The 26195-nt window shown below is 43.6% G+C and overlaps 1 protein-coding gene across 1 annotated transcript; it reads right to left on the bottom strand.

Annotated features, from left to right (window-relative positions):
• Window positions 1–2983: 2983 nt before the first annotated feature.
• Window positions 2984–13941, bottom strand: MGST2 (microsomal glutathione S-transferase 2; the record flags this gene model as incomplete). Its single annotated transcript, XM_080343731.1, has 5 exons — window positions 2984–3116; window positions 5816–5897; window positions 7752–7822; window positions 8976–9075; window positions 13884–13941. The coding sequence occupies 5 exons, from the start codon at window positions 13939–13941 to the stop codon at window positions 2984–2986; spliced, it is 444 nt and encodes a 147-aa protein (XP_080199857.1).
• Between the last annotated feature and the right edge of the window lie 12254 nt (window positions 13942–26195).

Genomic DNA, 26195 nt, shown 5'->3' with positions numbered 1-26195 from the left:
GTGTGCTGAGGGAAGGTCTGCACTCAGGCGGTTGCTGAGGGGAGTTGGTCTGCAACTGGACCCATTAGAGGTGGCAGCCCCAAACTTGAGTGTTTACTCCATGTGTGCTGAGAAGGGAGTAGGGAAGTGCCTTTAGGGGGGCAGAGAAGATGGAGAGCCTGGGATGTACGTAGGAGTCCTGTGGCTAAGATCTGGGGTGGCGAGGTGGGGTGGAAGAAGGGAGATGTAGGGTTGGACATAGAAGTTACAAAGAAAAGTTGAGGAAACTGGGGAAGCATGAAGATAAATATTTAGAGTAGCTCCCCAGCCTATTACTGTCACCTGCTATTACTACAGTGTGAGAATTGTGTTGTCAGAAGCCTTTTGGAAAGTGCATGTAGACTTGTTGAATTGGTATGACCTGTTCAAGATAAACATGCCATGTAGCCTTCCAATCTCGACAGTGATGTCTCCGTGTCTACAGCCTACCGGGGAGTTGTGTGGGATCAGACATGGGACGTCTGTTTGCACTGCTTGCTGTTCAGGGTGTCATGTGGCTCAGCTCCACATACCACCTTTAAGGTGAGGTTCCCCTTCTCTCCTTAATGTTAGTCCTTTACCATTTTAAATGTGGATAATAGGGCATGAAGAAGGAGCTGGGGCCAGATCAGAGCAGCCTGCCAAAGTTACTTCAGCATGTGCTGGATGTGAGCGTGCTGAGAAAAGGTGCTTTCAGCAAGAGGCTCCTAGGTACCAACTGGCTTTGGAGCTGCAGCAGGGACCATCGTCATTTCTGATTGTGACTGGCAGATGAACATTTGCATCCATTCACTGCGTATGCTGAACATGCAGCCTGGTACTAACTCCTCGATCAGCAGGCAGGAAATTGTGTGGTTCTCACTAAACTAAATACTCCTACTGACAGTGTACATCTGTTATAGGTATAGTTTGTTTTTAATTATGGAAGACTCAGGCGTTAACACTTTTCAATCATAGGCATTCTGTCCTGGCTTACTGGGGAAAAAGCAGTGACTCAGAAGACAGGTGGCATCCTCAGCTCTAGGCCTCTTGTTAGCTGGTGCACCTCCTAAAAGTTTGGGTTTATGTTTATCTGCTAGATGTTTTGCAGCCTCACAGCCGCATTTTTCAGCATGTGAGATTGTCTCTGTGCAAAAGCACTTTATCCCTATCTGTGGAAAAGATGAGATATGGGAAGCTGTCTATAAAACACACCAGACCATGACAACAGGTAAGCTTGGAATGGAATAATTTCAGACACGAAGACCTAGTTGAACACAGCTAGTGACCTTTCGGCCTTCTCCTTTGTGTGTTTCAAGTCTTAGCCCTTCGTCTCTGGTTTCCTTCTGGCGGCAGCACTTCCCGCTGCCCATGGCTGTCTCGAGGCACCACTGGCAGGTGGGTAGGTGGATTTTCTGTCTTTCAGCCCGCAGGAGGAAAGTTGGTGGAAGGATTCCCGGTGATTCCTGTGGTTGTTAAATCTGGCCCTGTTGTACTTTCTCTCTGGAGGCAAGTGCCAGAGTTGCCCTTCCCGCAGCTGTGTCAGCTCCAGCCTGTTTGCCGTCACAGTCTGTCCTTCTCCCTTTGGCAGCCATTAGCAGACCCAAGACTTGCACTGTTGTACTTCTTTCGGTTCTTGTTCAAATGACATTTCAGCTTCTGCTGCTTGCAGGTGATAAGTTGTCTCTTTTAATCATAAGCTAACTTATGCACGTGTGTCTACCTTTTTTCATATGAAAGATTATTATGAACCTGAGCCAGCACTCAACTATTTTGTGCTCAGGTTATAAACCTTAGTGCACTTTTAGACCATAAACTTGTTCATTATATAGACCCGACTAAACACCACTGTAAATGTGCAGTACTTTTGGCCAGATCGTGTCTTCAGAGGCATGAGAAAGAAAACTTCTGCCTGCTGGCTCCAGCACGAGTATATTCAGCATTGCCTAAATAATTTGAATAATCAGGAGTTATCAAAATAGGCATGGCCTTGCTTCTCTGTTCTACACAGTTTAAACTGACCACCAGCACGCTTGGAGCTCACGGCGCTAATCCATTGGTTTTCCCCCATTTTAGCAGAAAACTGTTTTCATAGTCAGTTTGCTTTTCATTGTCTTTCTGTGATTCCCAGAGCTGTGGCCATGCTGAGATGTTTGTTTCGTCTCTCCCACACTCACTCCAGCCATCTGTGCCTTGCCGGGACACAATGCAATAGACCCAATTGTTAGACGAGCATCTGTGCCTTCTCTTTGTCTAGGCTGACTCTCCCTCTCGCAAGTGCTGCATTGTGGGGACCGCCTGTTTTCAAGAGGATTTGTGTAAGGACTGGGATCTGCCTACAGGAGGGTCCCACTTCTACAAGAAGAGTGTTTGAGCATGTGTCGAATTGTAAACACGTGTATAAAATCAAGAGGCCTTCACAGAAACGTAGGGTCAAGAGCAGCTTTAAATGTTTTCCTGAAGAAAGCAGTGTTTCCAGATATGCTTAAACAGCCTCATGCAGTGGGATTGGATATTCCTGGAAAACTGGGACCCCGCAACAGCGTATTGCATGGAAGCTTTTTTTTACATAGGTGCAGAATGAGTGACGCTGCTGGGGGAAATGAAGAAGAGTGAAGGAAGACTACAGAGGCATTGGCAAAGCTGAAGGACATTGGGTGAGATGGGCTGTTGCTTGTAGTTCAAGTTGCAACTAAATCAGTGAATTAATGGGTTTAGTTTTATGTAATTTGTTTAGGATTTACAATACTGTACTTAAAAGAGAATATTTAATTGCAAACGCAGGTGACATGACATTCTGTCTTACCAACTCTTTTTCAAGCAGGGAAATGAGAAAGTGTAAACATCTCAGGAGAAGCACGCATTTTACATTGCAATGGGCTGTTAGTAAAGAGCTCTGTTGCTTTATTCACAAGCATCTTCTGTTGTTCAGGGAAAGCATCCATGTTATTTTATTTTATTAAAAAAACCCCAAACAAAACAGTTTTCAGAATAATTTGCGTAATCTCTTCATAATGCTGAAGTCCAGGTATTCATCCAGAAAGCTGTTAACAATGCCAGCTGCACCCAGGGTTATCAAGCAAATCAGAATCAGCAAATTCAAATAAAAACCTATTAACCTAAAAGTGAAGAGCAGAAAAATACTGTTACAAGCTGGACATGGTGTGTTTACAGTGAAACTGCTTGTCCACACCAGTTAAGAAGAGGTGCATAGAATCAGGAAGGATAACTTCTGTGATGCTGCCTTGGGTTTTTTTGGTAATAAACCATCCCCACACGTGACTTTTGCTAGGGAGAAGAGAGATTTCTAATATCCTCTCTGTGGGAAAACTCCCCCAACGTCTCTAAATTTTCATGTGGAAGTTAGGAACTTCCTCCAGGATGAGCTACCTTATCCCATGAAGACCTGTAGGTAACGCCACAGACAAGCTTGAGCACCTCACTGCAACTTGAGGTGTAGGAGTTTGGGAGAGAAGCCCTCAGGACTGGGGGAGAGGTGTGTGTCTCACATCCACACCTCTGGGTCAGGTACTCTCCGCTGAGCTGGGAGATCTGCTTCTGCTTATCACTTTGGCTTGGAGATGGATTTTTGGACTGGAAAGAAAGAGTGTCGATCCTAAAAATCAGTGATTAGGGCACTTGCTGGGGATGGGAGAGGATCAGGTTATTTTAATTGTACAAAATGGAAAGCTCCCACAGAAGAGGCTGCGAGAGCCCTTCAGCTTGGGAACATAGACTCGCTGTTTGGGCAGTGTGAGCAGGGAGCTGCCCATCCGTGCACGCTCTCCTGGGGCTGTTCTCAGTTGCCTTGGTGCAGATTCTGGTGTGATAGGGAGTTGCTGCTGGGTTGGCCTCTGCCAGCAAAGCAAGCAATGAAAGGTCTCTTTGGAGAATCCCATCACGCTAGTGTTGGAGGGGAGCTTGTCAGCTCAAGTGGTACCTTGCTTAGGCACCTCTGGGGGTGGGGGGAGCATGAGAGTCACACTGGTGCTTAAGAATTATTGAAGTAGCCTTTCTGTGCATGCCCCATCTAGGTGTGGATTTGAAAAGGGTGAAGTATGAGATTTCCTCCATTTCAGGAGAGCAGGAGAAGCCTTGAGCTTAGCCCTTCTAAGTATCAGTCAGAGCCAGGCAGAGGGGACGGCTAAAGGATACAGCTCACTTACAAAGACCTCTCCAGCACAGAAACCAAGTAGAAGGCACATGTTCCTGTTGTGTTCTTAAAAAGTCTAGCCTTAGCAAATCTGAACTGCAATTCATGTAGTCAAGTGCACTAGTATGTTGTAACCAGCTCTTTGAGCACCCAGACCAGGTTTGTCTATATAACTAGCACAGATGTAATTGGTGATGACAGCTGGGAATCAGTGTGAAGACTAATTACCTCCTTGCTACTCGGGCAGCTGGGGATGTACTGTATGTTTTGGCACTGGGTTCTGCATGTCCAGCTTGTGTTGAGCTGGAGGGAGCTCAGCACCAGCCAGGCCTGCAGGGGCAGGTCTCCCCAGCAAAGCCATTGCCTAGGGCTGCCAGGCTGTCTCAGCACCCTCTTCAAGGCAAAGAAATCAGAGTTTCCCCAGAGTGTAAAGCTCTGTCTGGCAGTGAAACCAGCCACTGTTCTTAGACTGCCTTGAGAGGCTGAACCCATTGGTCTAAGAGTGCTGAAGTAAAGCATGGGAAAGATTTCTGAGACAAAGGACTTTTTAGTTTGTTGATTAAATAAAAGTCCATTATGCTATGCTTGTTCATTTATTTAGACTGGTTTGCTTCCTTAATAATTGCTAGTCTTCTGGTTGGTGTTCACTGCATCATTTGAATTACTGCATGTCTTACTGGGGCATATAATATTATCTCCATATATTTGCTCTGGAAGAAAACATAGCTTCTCCCTTCTCTTAAGCAACAACTCTTCCAAAGAGGGCAACAGATTGGTGGAGACTGCAGTGAAGGAGAATGATAATAACAGTACACAAGCTATGGAAAATAGTATGCTCTTTTGCTGCTGCAGGATTATTCACTGCAAAAATGGTCTGATTGTTCTGTATCTTCCTCTAGAAATATACATTTCAAGTCTTTTAATTTTATGACAAGCATATATCATGCTATTTTTTTTCCGAGACTGATAAGTGTGCTGGAAGAGGAGCCTTAGGTGAGGACACAGAAAACAGTGCAGTGACTTCAGTGAAACAAGAAATAAACTGTGTGTTTAAGTGTGTGTAGTGGAGGGGTGTTTCACCAGTATGCATGTTTGTTGAAGCAGAATTTGCATTACGAGACGCTGCGCACTTAATGTTCGTTAATGTATGCTTGTCTGAAGCTGTGTTCTCTTATCTATTGGGTGAAAGTTCATCAGCCTACAAGGCTGGATTTGCTTGCTTCCTTTAGTGCATTTCGTATGGCTAGAGTAAAGGTCCTAATGTGACAAACTGAGGAGGAATGAAAACAGCAGACAGGCAGGCACTGCGCAAGCCTTGCCCGAGCGCTCTCCCATCCCACAGCAGACCTGAGCTGCAAAACTGTGCTGCTGCTTTCAGACTTCTCCAGCTCTGGTTGCCAACATGCTCAGAACAAAGTGGGCACCCACAAGGTGGGCATCAAACCTTTTCTCTCTCGTGACCTGTAGCATGTGCACGTCTCAACCCAGGCTCCTGCTGTCACAGCCAGCTCTCTTCCCTGAGGGTTTCTGCTTCGACCTCTTGCTGACACTTTACACATGTTGGATTCAATTATAGTCACTTCCCACTGCCAGTCCTTGGCTCTCAGCCCGGCTTCAGACCACAGCCTGGAGCTTTCCACCTGCCCCCAGCTGGTAACTCCTTACCTTCCTTTCACAGACTGTACGTAACCATGGAAGTACTTGTAGCGGGCAAACACGTACAGCACACCCAGGAAGGAAGCTAATTCTAAGAAAGAAAATAGTAATGGCGGTGAAAAACAGAAAACTAAAAAATTAGGATCGCAGGCAGTTAACCATGTTAGTTGTGTCCTCTAGTTATATGGCTCTGGGGATTTTCACACCTACCCATATCCTGGGAAGTTATCCTGGGAAAGAATCATTCAAAGGAGATGGATGTATTCATGAACATTCACTACGGGATGCTCTTGATATGGGTTTACAGGTAGGGGTGGACATAGGACTATCCAAAAAGACCTTAAAAGCATTCCCTGAAAAGGAGGTCTCAAGAACTGACAGGAATCTGTACCCCCTCCCCACAGGACAGTGGGATGGAGCATTGTGGCTTGTGAGCTGTTATGGCAATTTGTGTTAAAGGAGAGTGTTTGTTTCAGAAGGAGAACCTTATTTATGTTGTTAATAACCTGCTTTGCATTTATATAGCAGCTTTTATCCAAAGACATGAGAGAAACCTGTAGTGAAGTTAGCTTTCTGACCTCCCCGTGGGAAGAGTATAAAGTTATCTCCATTTGATAGATGGAGCAGGGTGCATAAGTCAGTCATATTATCCAGGACTAAGCAGTGCTAGTTAATTTTGTGTTCTTTCAAACTGTGCGAGAGAGGATTACAGAGGACAGCTTTTACTGTGTTCTGGGTTAACTCCTGTAACATACCTATGGGAGATGCTCAGCTGAAAAAATGACTTAAAGGGGAGGTTAACATAATCCTTTATTTCATACATGTGACAGCAGGTGTCTGTGGTGCTTGTTAGTAACTGTGGTTTTCCTCAGTTCAAGTGTCTGTCTACAAGAACATGTACTATCTTATACCCAAATTGTTGACTCATGTGGTGCTGCTTTGGACCTACACCGGATTTATAATGGAGGTGGAAGTCTGGCTGTAAGAGAGCCCCAAACCAAAGTTACTGATTTGGAGCAAACTTATTATAGAACATGTAGAAGAAAGCTAGTCACTCAGGAAGGAGAAGTATAGCAGGCATGACCTAGTTATCTGCTCTGCAGCCCTCAGACTTAATGCTTCTAAAATTACAGCTGGGGAAGGGTTAGGAAAGCAGAATGCAAGAGTTAGGCTCTGTCAGGAGTTCTAGTCCTACTAGTGTTCACCCCATTGCTGTTAGCAGACATCACAGACCCGATTGGAAAGCCCAACAGAGTGAGAGGTATGAAAGCTATGTGGCATCTGAGCTCAGATCATTTGGCCAAATACTGACCCCCTGCCAGATGCCTGAGAAAGGGTCACAGGTTTTCACGAGTCCTCACTGCCCACCTGAAGTACAATACCTATGACTGGAGATACCCATGTTAAGACTGCGTTTCAGTGCTATGTTCCCAAACAAACAACTGAGTCATAGCCCAGTGGTGGTGTCACTCGTCTGAGATCTAAAAACCTGAAGGTTTGATGGTTTGAGCTCCATCTCCCTTGGCTGGGGGTCCAGTCCCAGGAATGAGTGCTCTACTTGAGCCTTTTCAGGCTGCCTGCACCCCAGGGATGACAGCTGTGCTTGGTGTCCTGTTGGAATCATCCCATGGTGTGCAAATAATTGTTAGTGGGAAGCATCCAGGAGCTGCTTTCCTGAATGATTCACCCCGAAAAATAATAAATGTGCCATGTAGTGGCTCCTTGGTTGACAGAGAGAAGCAAAAGCTGGAAGGGCTATGTGAAATGCCGTGACTAAGTAGGGATTTCAGTGTCACTGAGCATTCCTCTAGGAAGGCTATGCTAAGGTAATGCAATTAAAAGAAAGGGAAAAGATGTCTACTGTGATCTGCCTCCTGAAAGAACAAAGCACTTTAAAAACTTATGTAAAACTTCTCAGCCCAAGATAAAAACGAAAAGTGTTTACCTTGATTAAAAAACCATCCTGCAGTCCAGAGGACAGTAAGGAATATTGGGTAAAACTCCACACAGTTTTGTCTGCAGAATAAATTTGTAAGAACGTCAGTCTGGAAAGGAAAAGAACTATGGGGTGGATTTTAAAGGAGAATCAGCTTTGGCCTCATTTTGTTTCCACTGAAGCTGATGCTACCGAATCCAGTGGGAGCACAGTCAAGGCAGAATTAGGCACTCTTAAAAACTCTCTCTTTGTAATCTCAAATACAAACTATTTCAAATATTTTCCTGGTATTTAAACTTAGACAAGGATCTGGATCCCAACCGCATGGAAATAAATGGGACAAATAATCTTAAATCAAGTGCAGCAGAAGGAGGCAGGAATCCCAACACATGGATGTGATGTTGATCACTCATCTCCATGCTCCGTAACTCTGCAAGTTTTGTGGGCCAGCATTCCCAGGACTGCAAGAGGAAGCGCAGAGCCCTGCACAGGCAGTGTGGATTGCTCTGCTGAGGCCACAGACAGCACGCGATACATCTTATGGTGAGGGCTGTAACACCTTTATTTGTGGACATCATGAGTTCTCTCACCCATGTTTTGTTGGGATATCTTTTCTGGGTTGTTCTGAATTAATTTCTTTTTAATGAATTAGGCAAACTTCTATATCTAACATATTCTGTTATTTAATATATTGCTTCATATATTCTAGTCTCATTGTTGTTATCCGTTACAGTTACAGTTACAGCAGATGGGATTGTTTGAAACAAACATAAATACTTCTGCATAGGGTTGTTAGCTAATCACAAACTTCAGCCTGTTAGGAAAACATTGTCTTCTTAGACAGGTTATCCTGCAGTTATTCTCTGTGAAGAGAGATGTTTGCTCTTTCAGTGTTACCCGCAGTCCAAGAACTGCCAGCACAGCTCACTAAATCCAGAACACCTGAATTCTCTAAGTTACAGTTACAGCTCTCAGCCCCTACTTAGGTTTGGGTAATCTGCGTGCCCAGTTTGATCAGAATTTGAGTGGTGACTGTTTTAAATGAGCTGAACTTGTTGTCCCATTATCATGAAAATAATAGCTGAACCATTTGAAAAGTGTTTTGCTCATTATTTTTCTTTTGTTTGAGAAAAGGATGGAAAGAAGAAGGTAATGTCTTAAGACAATGTTTTTGCTTATCTTCTGGACTCAATTGTTATTCATTGCCACCATCTTAGTGATCTCCGAACTTACTGTGCACGAAATGTCCTCTCAAATTCTGGAGCTCCAGTGACAGCTGGGGGCATGATCTTGTGCTTCATTCTTGATTTCCCCACCAGCCAAGCAAAATAACCTGTAAGCAAAAATAAGGGCTCACAACTTACACCACTCCTCAGCTCAGCTGAGTCCCTTACATGTCAGTGATTTTTTTAAATAGAGATCATTGTTCTTCAGCCCTTTCCATTTTCTTTAATGGAAAGACACCAGTATCAGATAAAGTAGTTTCTCCTTACAAAAGTTTAGATCTAATCTTCAGGAGTGACTTATGAGGAAGGGGAAAAACTGCTATTTCAGAAATATATTCTTTCTCTTTTTGCATTTTCTAAGCTAGCTATGACTTAAACATCCTCCCATCTCATCGGAATTGTAGAACTGCAGAGCCTAGGAGCAGTCCAGTCACACTGCAATGGCCGAGCGCTGCCTTTGCACTATCTCGGTAGCCAAACTGCCCTGACGGAGGCTGCTTCCCGGCTTGTTTGAATAGCATGTGGTTATTTTGTCTTAGTGACATTAAGACCTGTAATGCTTTAGAGTATGGGGCAGCGCTGCAATCATTGGAAACAAAAATCTGGTAGCCACCTTTTAAAAGTCATTTAGCCATGTCTTATAGCACATGCTTTTCCATCTGTTGTTATTGTCTGGGACTCTCAAAATTCTGCCTGTTTGAAAGAGCAAAGAGCTGCAACTGTTCGCTGCTCCCCACCTCATCTGCTGCAGAGCTGAGAGCTGCCTGTTGGAGCAGCTGTGCCGATCGGAGCTGCTGGTGCTTCCCTGTCTTGCAAAAAGCATCGTTTTAGGACTGATACAGTGCCACCTAAAAGCTAGATTATACACTGTAGAGTGACAAAGTGTCAGGTACTTACCATAAAACCCCAAACTTATCAAACACTATCTCTGCATTTCTGAGGTCACTTCTGATGTATATACGTATACCTCATTTTATCGACATACTCATTGCAGAAGTCTCCCTTTAAAAGTTTAAGAGGCTCACAAGGACGAAAGGTGATATACAGACAGCACTTTCCTGTACGCAGCAGAGCTATTGGCCAGCCACCTGTTTGACTTTAAAACTCTCAGGGTACTTGGAGTTATTTTTCTGGCCGTGTCATATCCACCCTGTGATGGGCAGCTTGCTATCTACCCTTTAGTTAAAGTTTATCTGGATCCAGAAGCCAGACACCCCCCTGAGTTCACTAAAGAGACGTGACTAATGGGCAAGCCTAGAGCACACCTTCTGTCCTCCCTTCTGGGAGCAGTTCCATCAAAACACAACTAGAGATATTAGTGGTGCTGCCCCCTGCACCTCATATGTCTCAGCCTTGTGGCCAAAGCCTTTTCCCAAAAAGGCCTTTTCCCATCTGTCTTCTCCCCATATAAGTAATTATGTGGTGTGTTCAAGCGACCTCTTAACCTTCCTCTCCGGAAAGCAGTCAAAGCATCTCAGATATCTCTCTGTAAGGTAGGTTTACAGGACTTTTCATTGTATTTGCATCCAGCAAGACCTCCTCCACTCCCACCCACATGTCTTGTTATGCCTGGTGATTCATCTGTTTATTTGCCACCTTGCAGCCCTTTCAGAAGGGCCAAATGGTAGCAGGGAGGGTTCAGGGAACGTGCCTCAGGGAGACTGGAGCTCATGGAAGCACAAGAGTTATTTTTGAGAAATATTTTCCTGGAAAACTTAACTGAAAAGCTGCTTTTTGGCTTCTGTCACCCTCAAAATCTGGGACCACTTTGTTTTCTACTGAGAAATTAAGGCAAGCCAAGGCAGGTCACTGTACCTGACTTAGCTTCTTTTAGGGAAAAAAAAAAGATAGAGAGAAGCCTTGAACAGATGTGAACAAAATAAACTTACCAGGGGAAATACAAAGGTTAAGGCAACGTAGGGCCCAAATAATTCCTGTTTATTTATTATAGTGCAAACCAAATCATCAAGGCCACGGTACAACCCTGGCCTCAGCTGTAATGCTGTTCACCCTCAGTACTGCTTGGTCAGCAAGGCTCTAGTTTGAGGGGCAGAGATTTGTACATGGGAGACTCCAGTTAACCATACGCAAAAACAGCAATCAGGTTGTGATAGTATGGCCAACCATCATAAAATCCACTTCTTAAGTGGCTTCCACTGTGATCAATGGGAACTTTGCTTCAATTAGGGACAAGTGGGCTTTTACATGCCAATGAAAAACAAGCTGTGGCACTGTATATGGGGACAATTCAAGTCATGTCTGTCACCTTAAAAGAAAATGTGAGCCCGGTGTGCAGAACAAGACAGGTGCCAACCAGGGACTTGGAAAGAGCTCAGGAGTGCAATAATTACTGTATTTTTTGTTAACTGTATACAACTTGCCTTTCAATTCCTTGCCGATGAATGGAAAGTAGCAATGTAACTCCAAATTTAACTTTCGTGATTATGGTGTTACGAGGGCTAAAGTAAATAATAAAGCAATGGGAGAGCTCTTCTGCCTCACCTACTGGAGGTACAGTCGTGAGGGCTCCAGAAGGCACTGCAGCAGGAGTAAGTAAAGATTTCCATTGCCTTTTCTTCCCCCTGTATCAAGTCATACAGTTCTAGCAGGCTAAATTACATGACTGAGGCTTGACTTGCCTTTGTTTGCCTTTTTTGCTTTTCTCGCTTTCATCTTCAGGTGGCATTTATGGTTACTGAGTTAATATCTTTACTCTGAAAACATAGGACAAAGCAGGCTTTCAAGGCACATTACTCTCAAACATTTTATTTGTGTTAAAAAGTCTGTAGAGAAGCTGATATCTGTATTGCAGTGTATGATAGTGTGTGCTAATTTGTGCAGCCTGGCCTAACTACCTTAAGAAAAAAACAAATACTTCTCAATAATGTCTTGCTGGGTCATGGGATTATTAAGAATGATCTTTAGAAGGTGCTAGTTCAGAGAGATCCTTCAAAATAGACTATGTAGTTGGACCCCCGTCCTCCCCGTTCTCTCTTATATCAATGTCTGGGATTCACTCTGTCTCTTCATTGGATTCCCTTGTTTTCCCATCAGTCTACAAAACACTAATCTCTCAAGCCAATCAGAGCTGCTTAAAGCAGGATTTGTGACTGGAAACCTCTTCCTGCATTGTTTCTGTCGGTTCTTTCTATCCCGCAGCATTTCTTGCACAGCTTAATCTTTGACTGACCTGATTCTTTGAACAACTCATGGCTTTGAGACACTAAATCTTGTACCTCTGGTGACTGCAAAGCGAAACCTGACTTCCAGCATTGCTTCAGGGAGGTGGTATTGCCCGTGAGCACCTCCCTGACTCGGGACAGGAGGCTCAGAAGAACAAACAGAGGAGCAAACAGCATATTGTGTGTATTTTGTTCACAGCAATCAGTTCATGCTGGGCTGCTCCCCCTGCCTGAACTGGTTATAGCACACGCTTCCAGTGCCCGTGAACTCCCATAAATTAATCTCTGTTAGTTTGCCTGTGCTACCAAGTGTGCTGAAAGCAAGGCAAACCGTCATTTAAATCAGATCAGTAGATCAGATTCTTACACAGATTTCTCTTCGGGCTTGATATCAGACTGCCAGAGTGCATTAAAACCCAGGTTATCTTGTATATTCTGTGATTTTAACTAAGATCAACTAATATGGATTAACCATCACAAGAATGGTTGTGTTTTCTCCTCCCCTTTCCAGTTTCAGTATCTGTACAATTCCTTCAGTTTTCAAACTGCAGTACTTTTCCAGATAATGTATGTATGTATGGTTGGTTGGTTTTCAATCCTTCACACTTTTACATTAAAAATTAAGGTGGGCAAGTTGAACCTGCATAGAAGTTAATGGTAAAATTTGCCACCAGACAGAAATGTTCTGTGAAGATCACAAGGGTACATTGTAGCTGATCTGATGACAGAAAAAGAAAATGTGAGTTTTAGGTGCTTTTAATTTGCCTTCTGTTGTGTTTGGCTTCTTTTAACTTGGAAGGGTCACATTCTCAAGCTTTTTCCTTTTTTTTTTCTGGGTACAAATGTTATTTCAGTAGCTGAGGCTTTGAGAAAAAATAAACACTCATTCCGCATAGATAGGTTGCTAGATAAGTTGGCAGTGTTATAGATATTTGGAAAAAGGCGAAGTAATTATTTTTAACTTGCTCTTAATCTCATCCTCATATAGCACAAATGCATTAAAAATATATCTTGTTTCCTGGTGTAAACACAACTTCATGAATCAACATATTTCAAAGAAAATAATGATGGGCATTAAAAATGCCACTGCAGTTTTAGACTAATACACAACAAAAAGAGCAGCTCACACTTGCCCACCTTTTTCCCTTTCTCCTTTCTCTCGGCATGGGATAAAATAAATCCATTTCAATCTTAAAGAAATGTAAGAGGAAATTATGAGAACATGATATGGAAAATACGATACTTTTGCTACCTGTGGTAAGGGTTTGCTTTCTTCTTTCATTTCAGATATTTAGTATACATCTCTAATTCAGGAAACAGTTTTTAAAGCACTTTCATTCCAGCACTGGTGTATTTCATTTCACAAACTCACTCTCACTTTTGAGGTTTTCAGTTGTATAGGTGCCTAAATAAGAGTCAAAACCAAGACACAATGTGGCTTTGGGGTAACTTTACAGCTAGTTACAAGCTGTCACAATAGCACAATTCCAAAAAGTCAGCAAACATAATAGAATTGAAAACAAATTGGTTTCTCCCACAGGGAAAAGTACTCTGCCCCACTGAGCCAGCTCCCTCTTAGACGACGGAGAGGGTAAACAATGCTTCGGTGAGAAAAATCTAACTTAGAAGTTCTCAAAAATTAAAGCTACGGAGCAGCCAGTTTGCCATAACATAATTTGCAGTGCTCCAGAAGCGGTGGCAGCCTCCCCAAGCCCCAGCCCCGTGGCTCTTACATTGCTGGAAGGCGGAAAGCAGAGAGACGGCCGCAAGGAAAATGAGATCACCAGCCATGTTCCCAGCAGCTTCTGCGTGCGAGCAGGATGTGAGCGCGGCACAGACAGCTTGAGGGAGCAATAAGGAAACACAACAGTTGGGAGAATTATAGCGCTTTTCAGCGTTGCCACAAAGGTCTGCCTTGGAAATAAAACAGCCTCGCTTTTTAAAACAAGAGCGCAAAATTATGGCCATTTTTCATTCCTGAAAAAGTTCAAATGGAGTCAGCCGGCTCTGCCTGCCTCTCACCTGTGTGAAAACAGAGGGAGAACAAAACCAGCCTTTCCTGCCTCTGTGGATTCAGCTGTTCTTTTATGTCTTAGATTTCAGTTGCAGCCTCTTTGGGGGCGAAGACTTTTTGTTCTGCGTTTGTATGGGGTCCAGCGCGGCGAGGTTTGTATCCATCTCTAGCAGCACCATTCTAAAGCAGCAGGTGCAGGAGACGCGAGGGGGGAGCAGAGCTTTGTACTGTCCCTACACTTGATTTACTGGTTTTGCTGAACTTGTACAACTTAGGCTCTTACGGACAGCATGACAGCCATTTACAAGTAGTCAGCATGCAGAAAAGAACTGTTCAGGATAGTTCAAAGGGTGAAACAACTGAGAAAGAAAGAAAGAAATATGTCCATTTTACTGCCTGGAGTATATTGCCTATAGCTTATGCCTAGTCCTAAAGCTGGGAGAGATTCTCTCAAGGGACACTTTTTCATCAGCTAGCCCTAAGAGGAAGCTTAATGCCATTAGGCTTTATGATCCCATAAGACTGCTGGAACTAAGCCAGTGTAGTGTTTGTCGTGACTCCAGGATTATCTATCCACTTTGTCTCCAACTGACATTAGAGTGAGGTATTTCATTGACTTCAGTAAAATTTGTTAATTCTAAAGACTAACATGAAAAGGACTTTACATCAGTTATTTTACCTTGCCAAATTTTAAAGGTTATTTCTTGGGTATTAAGTCAGTATGTAGTTCTTTCTAAAGATTGGAAGAGTAGATATATTGTAATAACAGTCGTTGGATGTTTCTGCTTAGTAGCTGTTTAACTGTTGATTTATGAGCTTTAATTGCGGTTCTTGCTATGGTATGGGTTTGGGTTTCTGACCACACAGTTTCTCTATGTTTTTAGGGGCTGGCTCAGAGGTGTTCAAAGCATTGTCCCCCTGCTCATAAGTCAAGTGAAGGAGAAGTCTGACAGAGCCGGTCACTGAAACGTTTGCAAAATCAGTTTGAAAAGTTAAAACCACAAGAGCTAAACATGTTAAGACCAGCTTAAACTGACTTACTGGAGTTTGTTTCTGACTTTATTCGGAGGATGTGAATTTCAAAATGACAATGGACATGCAAAATCCAAGAAAGATTGACTTAAAAATGGGTAGGAATACAATCTAGGGCAGGGGGTTAAATCCACAGAAATGTCACGTTACATGGCCATTATGGCTGAGCTGGAGTCTGCTTAAGACTATTCTCTTTCCACTTGTAGTATAGAGTTTGTAGTTGCCTACAGATTTATATTGCTCTTGGTCATATGTAGTCCACAGGTGACTTGATCTAGTGTTATGTATCCTCCCTATGTAACCCAGAATAGAAAGTCTGATGACACACAAAACAAGGTTGGCTTTATTTATGATTGTGGAAATACAGTAGTATCTCAGATGCCCAGAGCTTTTATGATGTGTGTAAGCCTGAATATATAAATGGTTGCCCGGATCAACTAAAGGTTTCTCCAGTTATGTCAGGACATATTGACAGCTTGTCTGTGGCTCATTCCTCAGCTTGCTCCAGAGGAATGTAATTTGATTTTTGCACTTTTTCCACCTGCATGTACTTCATATGTGCTTTGCTTATCTCTGTTGTTGTAAATGGATGTATTTTCTGCAGCTGTTCAAAGCAAGAATAGAGGTTCTGAGCTGTGAAATGTAATGTTAAGTCAGAGACAGCAGTGGTATCTTAGCAGACTCAGGCCTTTCCCATTTGGAAACAGTGGTATTTTATCCCGCACCATGCTGTGTATGTGTGCTTTACAGGTAAAACAAGTTTCTCCCAATGTAATTTACAGCAGCAGAAACTGAGGCAGGGGTAGGGACGGGACTTGGCAGTTTCATGTAGCAGCTGCATATCAGAGCTGGGAGTCTGCATAGCCCCAGGATTTAAGGCAAATTAGTGGTCCCACGTCTGGCTGACCTATGGGTCTCGGGTGGACCTTCCCTAAGACGCTGGCTCCTCTCTCTGTAGAGAAGCTCCTGTTGACCAACAGCGCAGGCAAATCCCAGCAGGGTGGCAGAACTGCTGTCACAAGAGAGCAGACGCTTGAGGTAGTGAGACCAAAAGCATTTTAAGCACAAAACTAGACATCAAATAAGCTCTTTTAATGGAGTTGCACTATCCAAGCTGCTCACTTTTCGTCTCTGGGAGAGCTGAAAAAAGGCTCTGCAAAGGGCGGCGTTCAGTCTGTGCTGGGGCGCAGCTTCTTCAAGGCCAGTCACAAATGGCAGTGCAGCATCTTTTATTTTTAAACACCTCTCGGAGACAGGCTCTGCAGAGCAAGGGGCTTCTCTGGCTGCAAGGGAAAATATATCTGGTGTATCTTTCACTGGAAGTGTTTATAGGGTAAATCAGGACTGTTACAGTGTCTGAGGCTAGCTCATGTATCAAAAGCAGTTTAGCTACAGCAGTACAGGAGTGAGCTCTGTGTTTTATTAATTGACTCTGCTTCTCTACAATATATTACAAAGAACACGGGCCTGTGTGGCATTGGGTCATACTCAGGCCTTAAATTTATCAGAACCATGAAACAGGTGAAAGAGGAAGAAAATAGCTCTATTCCTTCAAATGTTCCTATTTCTATCTCCTAAATACTAGTTGTAACCCATGTCTGTTGTTGTTTCATATATACTTTGCCTGGTGCATCAGAGAACAGATGAACAGTCCATTTCACCCAGTTCATTTTAAGGTCTGGCTGTGCAGAATCCCCTGCTTTGTGGCAGCGCTACCAAATGATAAAACAGATCCTTGTTTTCCATCCCATCCTCTGGACAGCGGTGGAATGAGATCTGGCTCTTTTTGATGGTGGTGGCAGAGCAGAATTGAAAGGATCAAACACAGCAGTAGCCAGAGGTTTGGATTCTTCCCTGATCTGCATCTTCTGCAGCCTTATGTCACCTCCATCAATACTGGATGTAAGTCAGGAAAGAATTGGTTCATGGTGTTCTCATCTGGGTGTACAACTGATTGATGTGCTTTAACTCCTGTCAGTGTTAATGTGAGTTGCTATGTGCACATGAATCCCCACATGGCTACAGGCTTCTTGGATTTCCTTATGGCCTTGGGATATCATTACATTTTTTACTTTGGACATTGCAAGAACATATCCAGGATGCAATTCTGGATTGCAATAGAGCATAATATATTTTTACACATGTTTATAAAACATAAACTGTACCAATCTTGCATTATATCCCATTGTAATCATAGCAGACTTTCGAAGCAGCAGCAAAAAGAGGACTCTAGATTTTTATAAGAACTACCTTCATGTAATCATGGTGTGGAGTTTTTGTTTGTTAAAATAGTGTTTTTCTGTTAAAAAAACTGTGGTTTTGTTTTGGTTTTTTTTTTGGTTTTGGGTTTGTTGGTTTTTTTGGTTGGTTGGTTGGTTGTTTCTTAAAATGTCTTCACCTGTTCTCAGCTCTGAGGAGCTCAGAAGTGCAACGGCTTGGGAGAGATTATCAGAACCCATACAGGAAAATGGTGCACACACGAGCATATCTGCACTGCAGTGTAAAAAATCTGTGTGTATATGGTGATCAGAGAACACCTGGGGCATACAGATGAGTAGGGGCCAAATATTCCTCACCTCCCATGTCTCAGACCTCTTCTTCCTCCTAACCTGAGTGTTTCTGGAACAAGCAGTAAATCTCTAGAGAAGAGGTACAGCTCAACACAAGAAGGGAATTCTGCAAACCCTGCCTCTCCCATTCGGCAGAAGAGGAGGAAATGCACTATACAAAGCTTTTTCCCATTTTTCCATTTGACTTTCCCTGTGAGAGATTTAACATGTGCTGGAAAAGGTACCAGCCTAGATGGGATGTGGTGGGCCTTGCAGAACACAGTGTTTGAGGAGAGTCACTTTTCTTTGGTCAGTACACATTATTATGTCTGAAGGTTAGAAGTAACTCTCCCAGATTCCTCACCCTATAGAAATCAGTGTGGCTTACGTGCTGTGCCTCATTCACAGCCTAAAGCTGCTGTGGACCAGTACTTTCATCATGCCTGACTGCCTGTATAGTACAAACTAGTAGCATTTCAGCAATAAGTAACAGCTTATTAATTAGTGGTGGAACTGGGAGCCAGTGCTTCCAGACGTTAGAATACGTCCCGTGTCACACAGTCCCACTGGCTGTGGGAACGGTATCTCCGGTTTGCAGCAGGTGGTCTTGGGAGAACCAAGGGCTGGTCTGCGAGATGCAGATCCTGCATGACTTATGTCTGGATCAAAGGAGGTTTAAAGATTTTCCTGCTGCTATTGACCAACTGGAAGCAGATCCCCAGGCCAGCGTGAGTGCTCTGATACCTAGAATGCAGAGTATTAATAGAGGTTTAGCAAGAGATTTGAAGATGTGTTGGTCATGCATCTCTTGTCTCCCTTCACAATATTTACTGTATTTGTGACAACGTAGCACTTGCTATTTTTTAACTTGCTAACGAAGGACAAAGAGCTATTTTAATTAGTGAACCAGTTCAACTCCAGGGAGTCTTTCCAACCATACAGAAGGATGTTTAATTTCATCTTTGTGGAAATCATCTATGCTTAGGAGGTGGGAGGTAAATTGTGCTCATGCTCAGCCTTATCTGATGCCTTCTGGAGATAAGGAAGATCCTAGAATTTGCTCATGTAGCTGGTGAGTGAGGGCCCCAGCCTGGCCAGCTCTCCAGAGCAGCTTGTGTTACAGACATTCACAACTCTGTGTTTTTTGTTTATTGACCACATCTTCAACTTCTCAGAGATGCTGTTGGTACATATTGGCTCTCTGTGTCAGAACGCTGCTCGCTGAACGCTTGCCCTCAGCTACCAGAGGAATGTAGCAGCCCCAGTCATCGTCATAACTGAAAAACCGACAGTTTTCCAAGGTGCCTGCTGTAGTTACACATCTGGCTGCTCCCAGATTTCTATCAGGTGGTATGCCTGATTCCTGGATATTTACTTGAAAATCTTGTGTGACTCAGCCGTGCTAGCAGAGGAGGTTAATGGCTGAGGCAGGAACTGGAGCGGGTACCTGGCTGCCATCCTTGAACTTTAAACTCCAGCCTCTGCACCGTCCTCCCATGTGGCAGGTAGCAGAGCATGCAGAGACCACGACTCCAGCTCCCTTGAGAAGATAAAAAACAAAGCAGCTGAGATTGTGAGTGCCATATTTGCACAGGCGTGTTTTGAAAAGACGAAAAAAGCGGAGTATCTTCTTCCATGCTCCTCCATCTCTTCCCAGCCCCAGACAGGTCCAGCTTCTCCTCACCCATTAGAGGCTCTGCTCTCACGCCCTCTCTGCCCATGTCCAGGGCTGCTCCCTCCGCTCTTCCCGGGTGGCCGCTGGCTCTGGGCTCTCGCAGCGTTCAGAGGGGTTGTACAGCAAAGGCGGGAGGCCCGGGAAGCTTTGTCTGCTCCCAGGCAGGGGAGGGGTCCTCAGCCAGGGTGTCATGTTGCTTGGCAACATATTTCTCTCTCCTCTGACGGTCACATCCCCTTGCATTGCCTGCTGATGCAAGCACGGCAAATGAGAGCAATATTGCAGCAGCAGTTGCGCCTGTCGCTGTTTTCTTGTTATTTATTATTATTGCCATGAGAGGATTCTTAAACGTTTCCTCGTGTTTTCTAAAGCAGTTGCTAGTTTTGGACACCTCTAGTTTTCAGCCCCAAATTGAGATGTCCACAGGTTTGTACTCAGAAGTGCAAAGATCCAGTGTAACAGTGTCTGGATTAACTGCCTTAAATTGTGGGTCTCGGGTTTAGGTATGCGCACATTTAACAAATTCTGCTTCTGTCCCTTTCAAAAGGACATTAAGGCTAAAATTAGGATTTCAAAATGAAAACATTTCCATGAACAATATAAAGCAATGAGGGTTTTTTTCCTGACGTCTGAGTCTCTACCATATCTGCTTGCCCTTTCATCCTCAACACTAACCATTCCAGCCTAGTCCTTCTGCTTCACATCTGTGATGTGCCAAGAAAGAAATATAACTTCAGTTCTCTGTTTTCTCTAAAAGAGCACAGCAGGAAAGCCAGACCACCTGCGTTTTCTGATCTTACAACGAAAATCCTGCCGAGGCCTTTCCCTACCTGACAGGCTTTTTCACTCAGGACACATCTGGAAAGCTTTGTTCATGCTGCTGGCTAGTTATGTGCTGACAGATCATCTGCTGGGCCTTGATTCAGTTCCAGATAGGTTATATTCCATGTGTTCACACGGACTGATTCCCTAATTTGTGACAAGATCTGAAGGGCAGGAGAGAACTTTGTTGTGTATAGTAGCAGTGCTATGCAGTGACACATGCATATATATGTACATGTGTCATTGCCCTCTGCTGGGGTACGCCAGAACGACTGGTGTGTGCCCTCTGCTAGCTCGAATGGAGGAATCCTTTTCATTTCCTGGGTAGAGGCTTCAAGAAATTAGCTCTTTGTGAACTAAGGCTGCCTGCATGTATCCAGCTGGCAAACAAGTTGGTGGTCTTGTTCAGCATGTGATTGTCAAGCAGCATCAGCACAGGAGCTAACCCAGAACAGGAATGTCCACCTCACGAGGGCACAGACTGTGGAGGAGCATAAAAGCCACCTCTGATGTACAGCAGAGTTAAAAACGTGAAGTTGTAAATTTTTGCCTCGTTCAGCTCTTCTTCTGACTGACCGACTGTGCTGACTTCATGGTGGATACGTACATACAGGGTTGGTATGCTAGTTTGCCACTGTGCTCTTTAGGTTGTATATCTGGTTATTGTTTGTGTATTTCTTACCTGTTTGAATGGAATGCACTGATGGTTTCTGACTGCAGCTTTAAGGCATGTTGCCTGATCCACATCTGCTCACTTCTTGCTGAGTAGAGGTTTGATTTCTGTTCTAGCAGTTTCTTTACTCGCAGTTCTAGATTGGGTTCTAGTCGCCTTTTTTTCTGTCGTTTTTCTAGAGTGGGGTTTAGATCACTTCTCTGCTCCAGAGGGGCTTCTAGCTTACTTGTTCTAGATTACTTGTTGGTTCTAGAGTGTGTTTGGGTCATCACATGGATACGCTGGAGTGGATTTGGGGTCTGGGTTGGTGGGGAGGTCCTAGAATTTACTTCAGGGGCTTCTGTTTTGGTATCTCATAAGGATTTGTGGTACTTGCTGATGATAGCATTCTCCCTGGGGTTGTTCCTTATTTTCATTGCTGTGTTTTGGTTTGGATTTTATTTTGTTTGTTTTTCCTTGTGTGGTTTTTTTTTCCTTATCTGTGGCTTTTTTCAGTTGAAGGCCCATAGGATGGGGATCATATCATCCCACCAAGGGCAGATCTCCCAAATTTCTAGCATGCTGACTTGTGCTGCCTCTGTGGCCAGTCTTTTCTCTGGAGGCAAAATTGGAAACCAGACACAGGGCAAGCTCCTACTTGCCACTGTCCTTCACGGCAACTGCTTGTCATGCTTCTGCTCCCAGGGTTCTTGCCAGTCTTGCCAGCCTTGCCAAGAGTCTTGCCCAACACTTGCCCAATTGCCTTTGGTACCCCCTTTTGCACCCAGAAGGACTTCAGCCAGGGCAGTTGTGTCCATGCAGCTCAGAAAGGCCACAGCCTAAATTACACTCAAGTTCTTGCACCTGCAGTTGCCAACAGCATGCTAACCCAAAAGCTGAAGAAGACACAGCTGAGTTTTGCTGGCAAGGCTGAAATCTGCTGCATCACTTGCCTGCTTGCTCCTAACACATGGAGATGTTGTGATGGCTATTGCTGCTGCTGGCAGACCCCTTCTGCAGCCTTGTCTGAAGTCCCAGGGTTGGAAAGGCATGAAGACAAAATGACCCGCTCTCCTTACTGCTGGACTCCAGTGAGAAGTTTGGGATTGCTAGAGGTAGTTGAAGCACGGGAAGCAGCTGGCTGGGCTGACATTGATGCTTTTGCACTTGTCGTAGTTTAGCCCCAGCTCCAACCCCCAGCCAGCAACTCAAACCACATGCCGCTCGCTCACTCCTGCTCAGCTGCTGGGATCACACTGTGATGACTGAGATTCAAAATCAAAATCTCAGTCTAAAAGCTCCTAGGTGGAGACTCTGAATCCACTTTTAAATCCAGTTTTCCCACAGCTGGGGTTATTAAGAACAGACTTTTTAAGAGAGCTTTATATGTAGAATGAAGACCTTCAAAAGGCCTTGAAATGAATACCTTTATAGAAATGAAGGCCCAGTGCCAAGGTGCTGGAACAGAGAGGCATACCTGCAAGAAGGGGGGCAGCTTGCAATTCTATGGGATTACACCAGTAGAAAAGGGAGAGGACACTATGGCCCAGCTGTTCCTCAGAGAAAGAAAACGAGTTCCAACTCAGGCTCACTTAGCCTAGATGGGCTGTTTGCTTAGGAGGAAGTTCTCTGAAATCACACCAGGACAGAAGTGACCTGCAGTAATGACCCACTGTCAGCCATTTCTTTTCTGAATCTGCAGTGACTAGGAGAAAAGGTATATTGTATGGGGAGGTGGGGGTGCTGTTTGGTGGGAGAATGTGTTGTTGTTTGTTTAATTTGCATCCCTTCTAAGCACAGACTGCTCCATGGTCAGGCTGAGAGATCCAAGAGAGTTTCCCAGCTCCACCTACTCAGCAGTGGCTCTGCAACCCAGGCAGGTGCAAAAGCTTCCAAAACAGGGATTTTGTGAAACTCGGCAAAGCCATTTGAAGAGTGCTTTGAAATTTTTGAATGAGCATAACACAGTCGTGGGCAGTTTTCAGTCATCTTCATCCTGCAAACTCCTCTGGGTTTTCTGGTGGAAACAGAAGCGAGGAAGGAGTGATAGCTCAAATCGTAACCTGGTGATGCTCATACAGAGGCTAGCAGGAGTTAAAAGAAGTAATGTGGGAGTGCAATTAATGCGTACTCCTATCAGTCACCTTACCCTGGTCGTTGTCTGGATCAGCTAACATCCTTGTCCTGACTGAATTGCCCTTCTCAACTCAGTGAGAGATTTTATTGCAGAGTATGGAAAACTGCTGATAAATTAGTAGAGCTTGAGAGTAAAAGCCATTCAAATTCCAGAATGGCCTTATTACTCTTTGAACAACCCAAATGTTTCTCGATATAGTTCATTTAACCAGCTCTGAAAGAGGGAATGTAGAAATAGGTGGCATTGACTTGGGACATTTATTTTTAGGTAACGCTTTTTGTTCCTTTTCTCAGCGTAAGAACTACTTTCATCTTCGTCAGAAGCAGAGTTATAAATATCTTCCATTGAGATCTGGGGCCTCTGACATGAGTGTGTAGCACTTCATCCTGCTGCACATGGCAATTGTATTTCCTTCCATTCCACAGCACTCTCACACCCTTCCAACAGAAAAAAGCCCCCTCAGCTCTTAAAATCCATTAGCTATTTTCCTGAGGAGCACAGGGATGCTTGTGGGAAACTGCTCGTTACGTGTTATCGATATAAAATACGTGTCCCATTTCTGCCTGCACCTTAGCAGAGTTACGCGCTTCCTTGGGTTTCAGTGGCCTGGTTCTTTGGCTAATCAATAGCATGTGCAAGCTGCTCCTGTCCTTGCTGCCCTTTGCTGAAGATGTGGAAAAGCTTCAGCACACGGGAGTTGGTGCATATATATTTCATAAACACTGAGGAGTTGAGAGAAGTGGGCAGCACTGCCCTCGAGGAGGACCAAAAGACAAGTTTTGGTCTGTTTTCTCTGACTGGTACCGTGCCTTTAGGAAGTCTTGCTCAAGTAATCTAAAAGAAAAATGACTGGAGAAAATAAATAGTATAATAAAGAAAATGGTAGGGGAATGCGCATCTGTCAAAATTTGGAGTTGTAAGTAGGAAAGCAGCATTTCCATTATCTTAACCTTCAAGTGCATCAACATATAAATTGTGCATAGTTTCCCTGATGGTTAAAGCTATGTGTTCATTACCATCCGTGGACAAGATTGTATAAGAAATGTTTTCTTATAAAATACTCATAGCCTGAAACAGCATAGCATGACAATGAGCAGAGAATATATTGCAAGTTGTACTGTTTCACTGTCATTCATGATTTATGTTTGTTCAAAAGTAAACAAAAGGTTTTCATGTCATTTTGGAAACATATCCCTTTTAAATTTCCTATGGGCATGATTGTGGTTTTATTTCTTTAAAAAAATTTCATTTTTTGGCACTTGTTAACTTAGTATTATGTTAAGATTCTGGCTCTGGTTTTACCTGTCACTTTAAATTCTGCACTTCTGCAAAGGGGAGCAGAAGGTGGTCAACTCTTAAATGGCCAAAAAAATGAATATTCCAAGCATTCTTCTATTTTGCAATTAAAACACTACTTCTTCTACTTGGAGAATAAATTTATTTTGACTTTGTTTAAGATGCAAAAATTAAGTTTCAAAATAAACTAAAATTTGGCCTTTCTTGAAAGAATTTTCCTGCTAAGAGCACACAAGTGAAAGTGTTCAGATCCATGCAAAAAAACCAGGTATTCCACCTTATGCATTGCTTTGTTTATTCCCTGCTTTTTGTAATTTTGAGTCTGTTCTACTGATGATATTAAAAATGTAAGGATGTAGTACCCATGAGAAACTGTTTTTCCAGATTAAAAGCTTTAAGAAGAATAAGGCAACTTATACAGGACAGAGAAGGGGACACATTTTGTTTTGAAGCGTGTCCCTGTATCAACACAAGTCATAAATTCATGTCAGATCATCTTTATTTTAAATTTCATGGACGACTTGGGAGCATTCTCTATAAGAGCTTTAAGACAGATTCTTTTCTTTCCCATGATCCAAACCAATGTCAATGTGACAACTTCCAGTACTCATCTTTTGGACACCAGCTGGCTTCTCAAGAAAAATGAACAAGTTAGCATTTTTGGCAATGTATACCTGCTGTCTTTTGCATATGTGATGTGCTGGAAAGGTCCATACATTGATTATTGTATTTTGCAGACTAGTTGACAAGGCTTTACATCTAAAATAGCAAATAAATGAATACACCACGTTGTTTTCCCTCTTTCACTTGACTGTTACAGTTGCCTAGCGTAATGCAATAATGAAGAGAAGCAAGAACTGGGATTTTAAAAATGCATGTCTAAAGGAAAAACAAGGAAGTAGACTATAATTCAAATTAAACTATTGCGTGATATAACCTGGAACATTATTATTAGGGTGTTGAGCTGACCCACAAGAACCCCTGCTTTAGACTTAGTTGCCTTTGACTGTTACACAGCACTATTCCTTCTCTCGTAAAGTCAATGGTCTCATAGCCTTGTGGATCTGACGTGGGGCATGCATTTGCCACAGTCGTAGTTTCTAAATGAGCGTATCTTACAGTGATAATAGACCAGGGCCACTTGGCCTGTGCCCTCCCATTTAAAAGCAAAGTGTTCATAATGCATAGAAAGCCTTGTCGTTTGATTCTAATGGACGGTATCTCTTTCTGCTAACTGAAATGTATTTGCCGTTTTGGCACTGGAAAAAAGCGAGTACTTTTCACACTGTTTCCAGGCTCAGATTGGTTTTATGCCTTTGCTAATCTGAAGAAGTACCTTCAGTCAAGTGAGGCAGTCTAGGAAAATCCTGCTGTAAGCCTGTATTTAACATAGAAATTAATTTAATGAATCAGACTAGGAATTAGAAGGAAACTGCTGGAGCCCAGAAGAGCCTTGTAGTCTCCATGTACACCATAGGAGTGCTCCCAGATAGCTGGTATGGGCTGGAGAGCCAGGGTCTGATAGTTCAGATTCACCCCACAACCCCTTGCTCAGCTCCTTCCAGAAGGAAGGTCACCAAGTGCTTTTTTGCCTCTCTTGCGCTCTGCTTTCTGAATTAACCCACTGTGTTGCACCAGGTGACCCAAGATGCTGATTGCCAAGTATTAACATTATTTTTCTTGACGAGCAGTTGGCACCTCAAGAGTCATCCCAACGTACTTGTGACCTGGCTGCCCAGCAATCTCTGAAGCACCACTTAGTCACATTCCTGATTTGTGCTCAAGCTCATCCTCAGATGTGTGCACAGATGCAGGGGGACAATCAAAGAGATGCCCCTTAGTCTGCAGCTCTGCATGGGGCAAAGCCA

Source organism: Nesoenas mayeri, assembly GCF_963082525.1.
Source record: "Nesoenas mayeri genome assembly, chromosome: 4".
Taxonomy (NCBI): domain Eukaryota; kingdom Metazoa; phylum Chordata; class Aves; order Columbiformes; family Columbidae; genus Nesoenas; species Nesoenas mayeri.
This window is presented reverse-complemented; position numbering and strand designations above follow the sequence as displayed.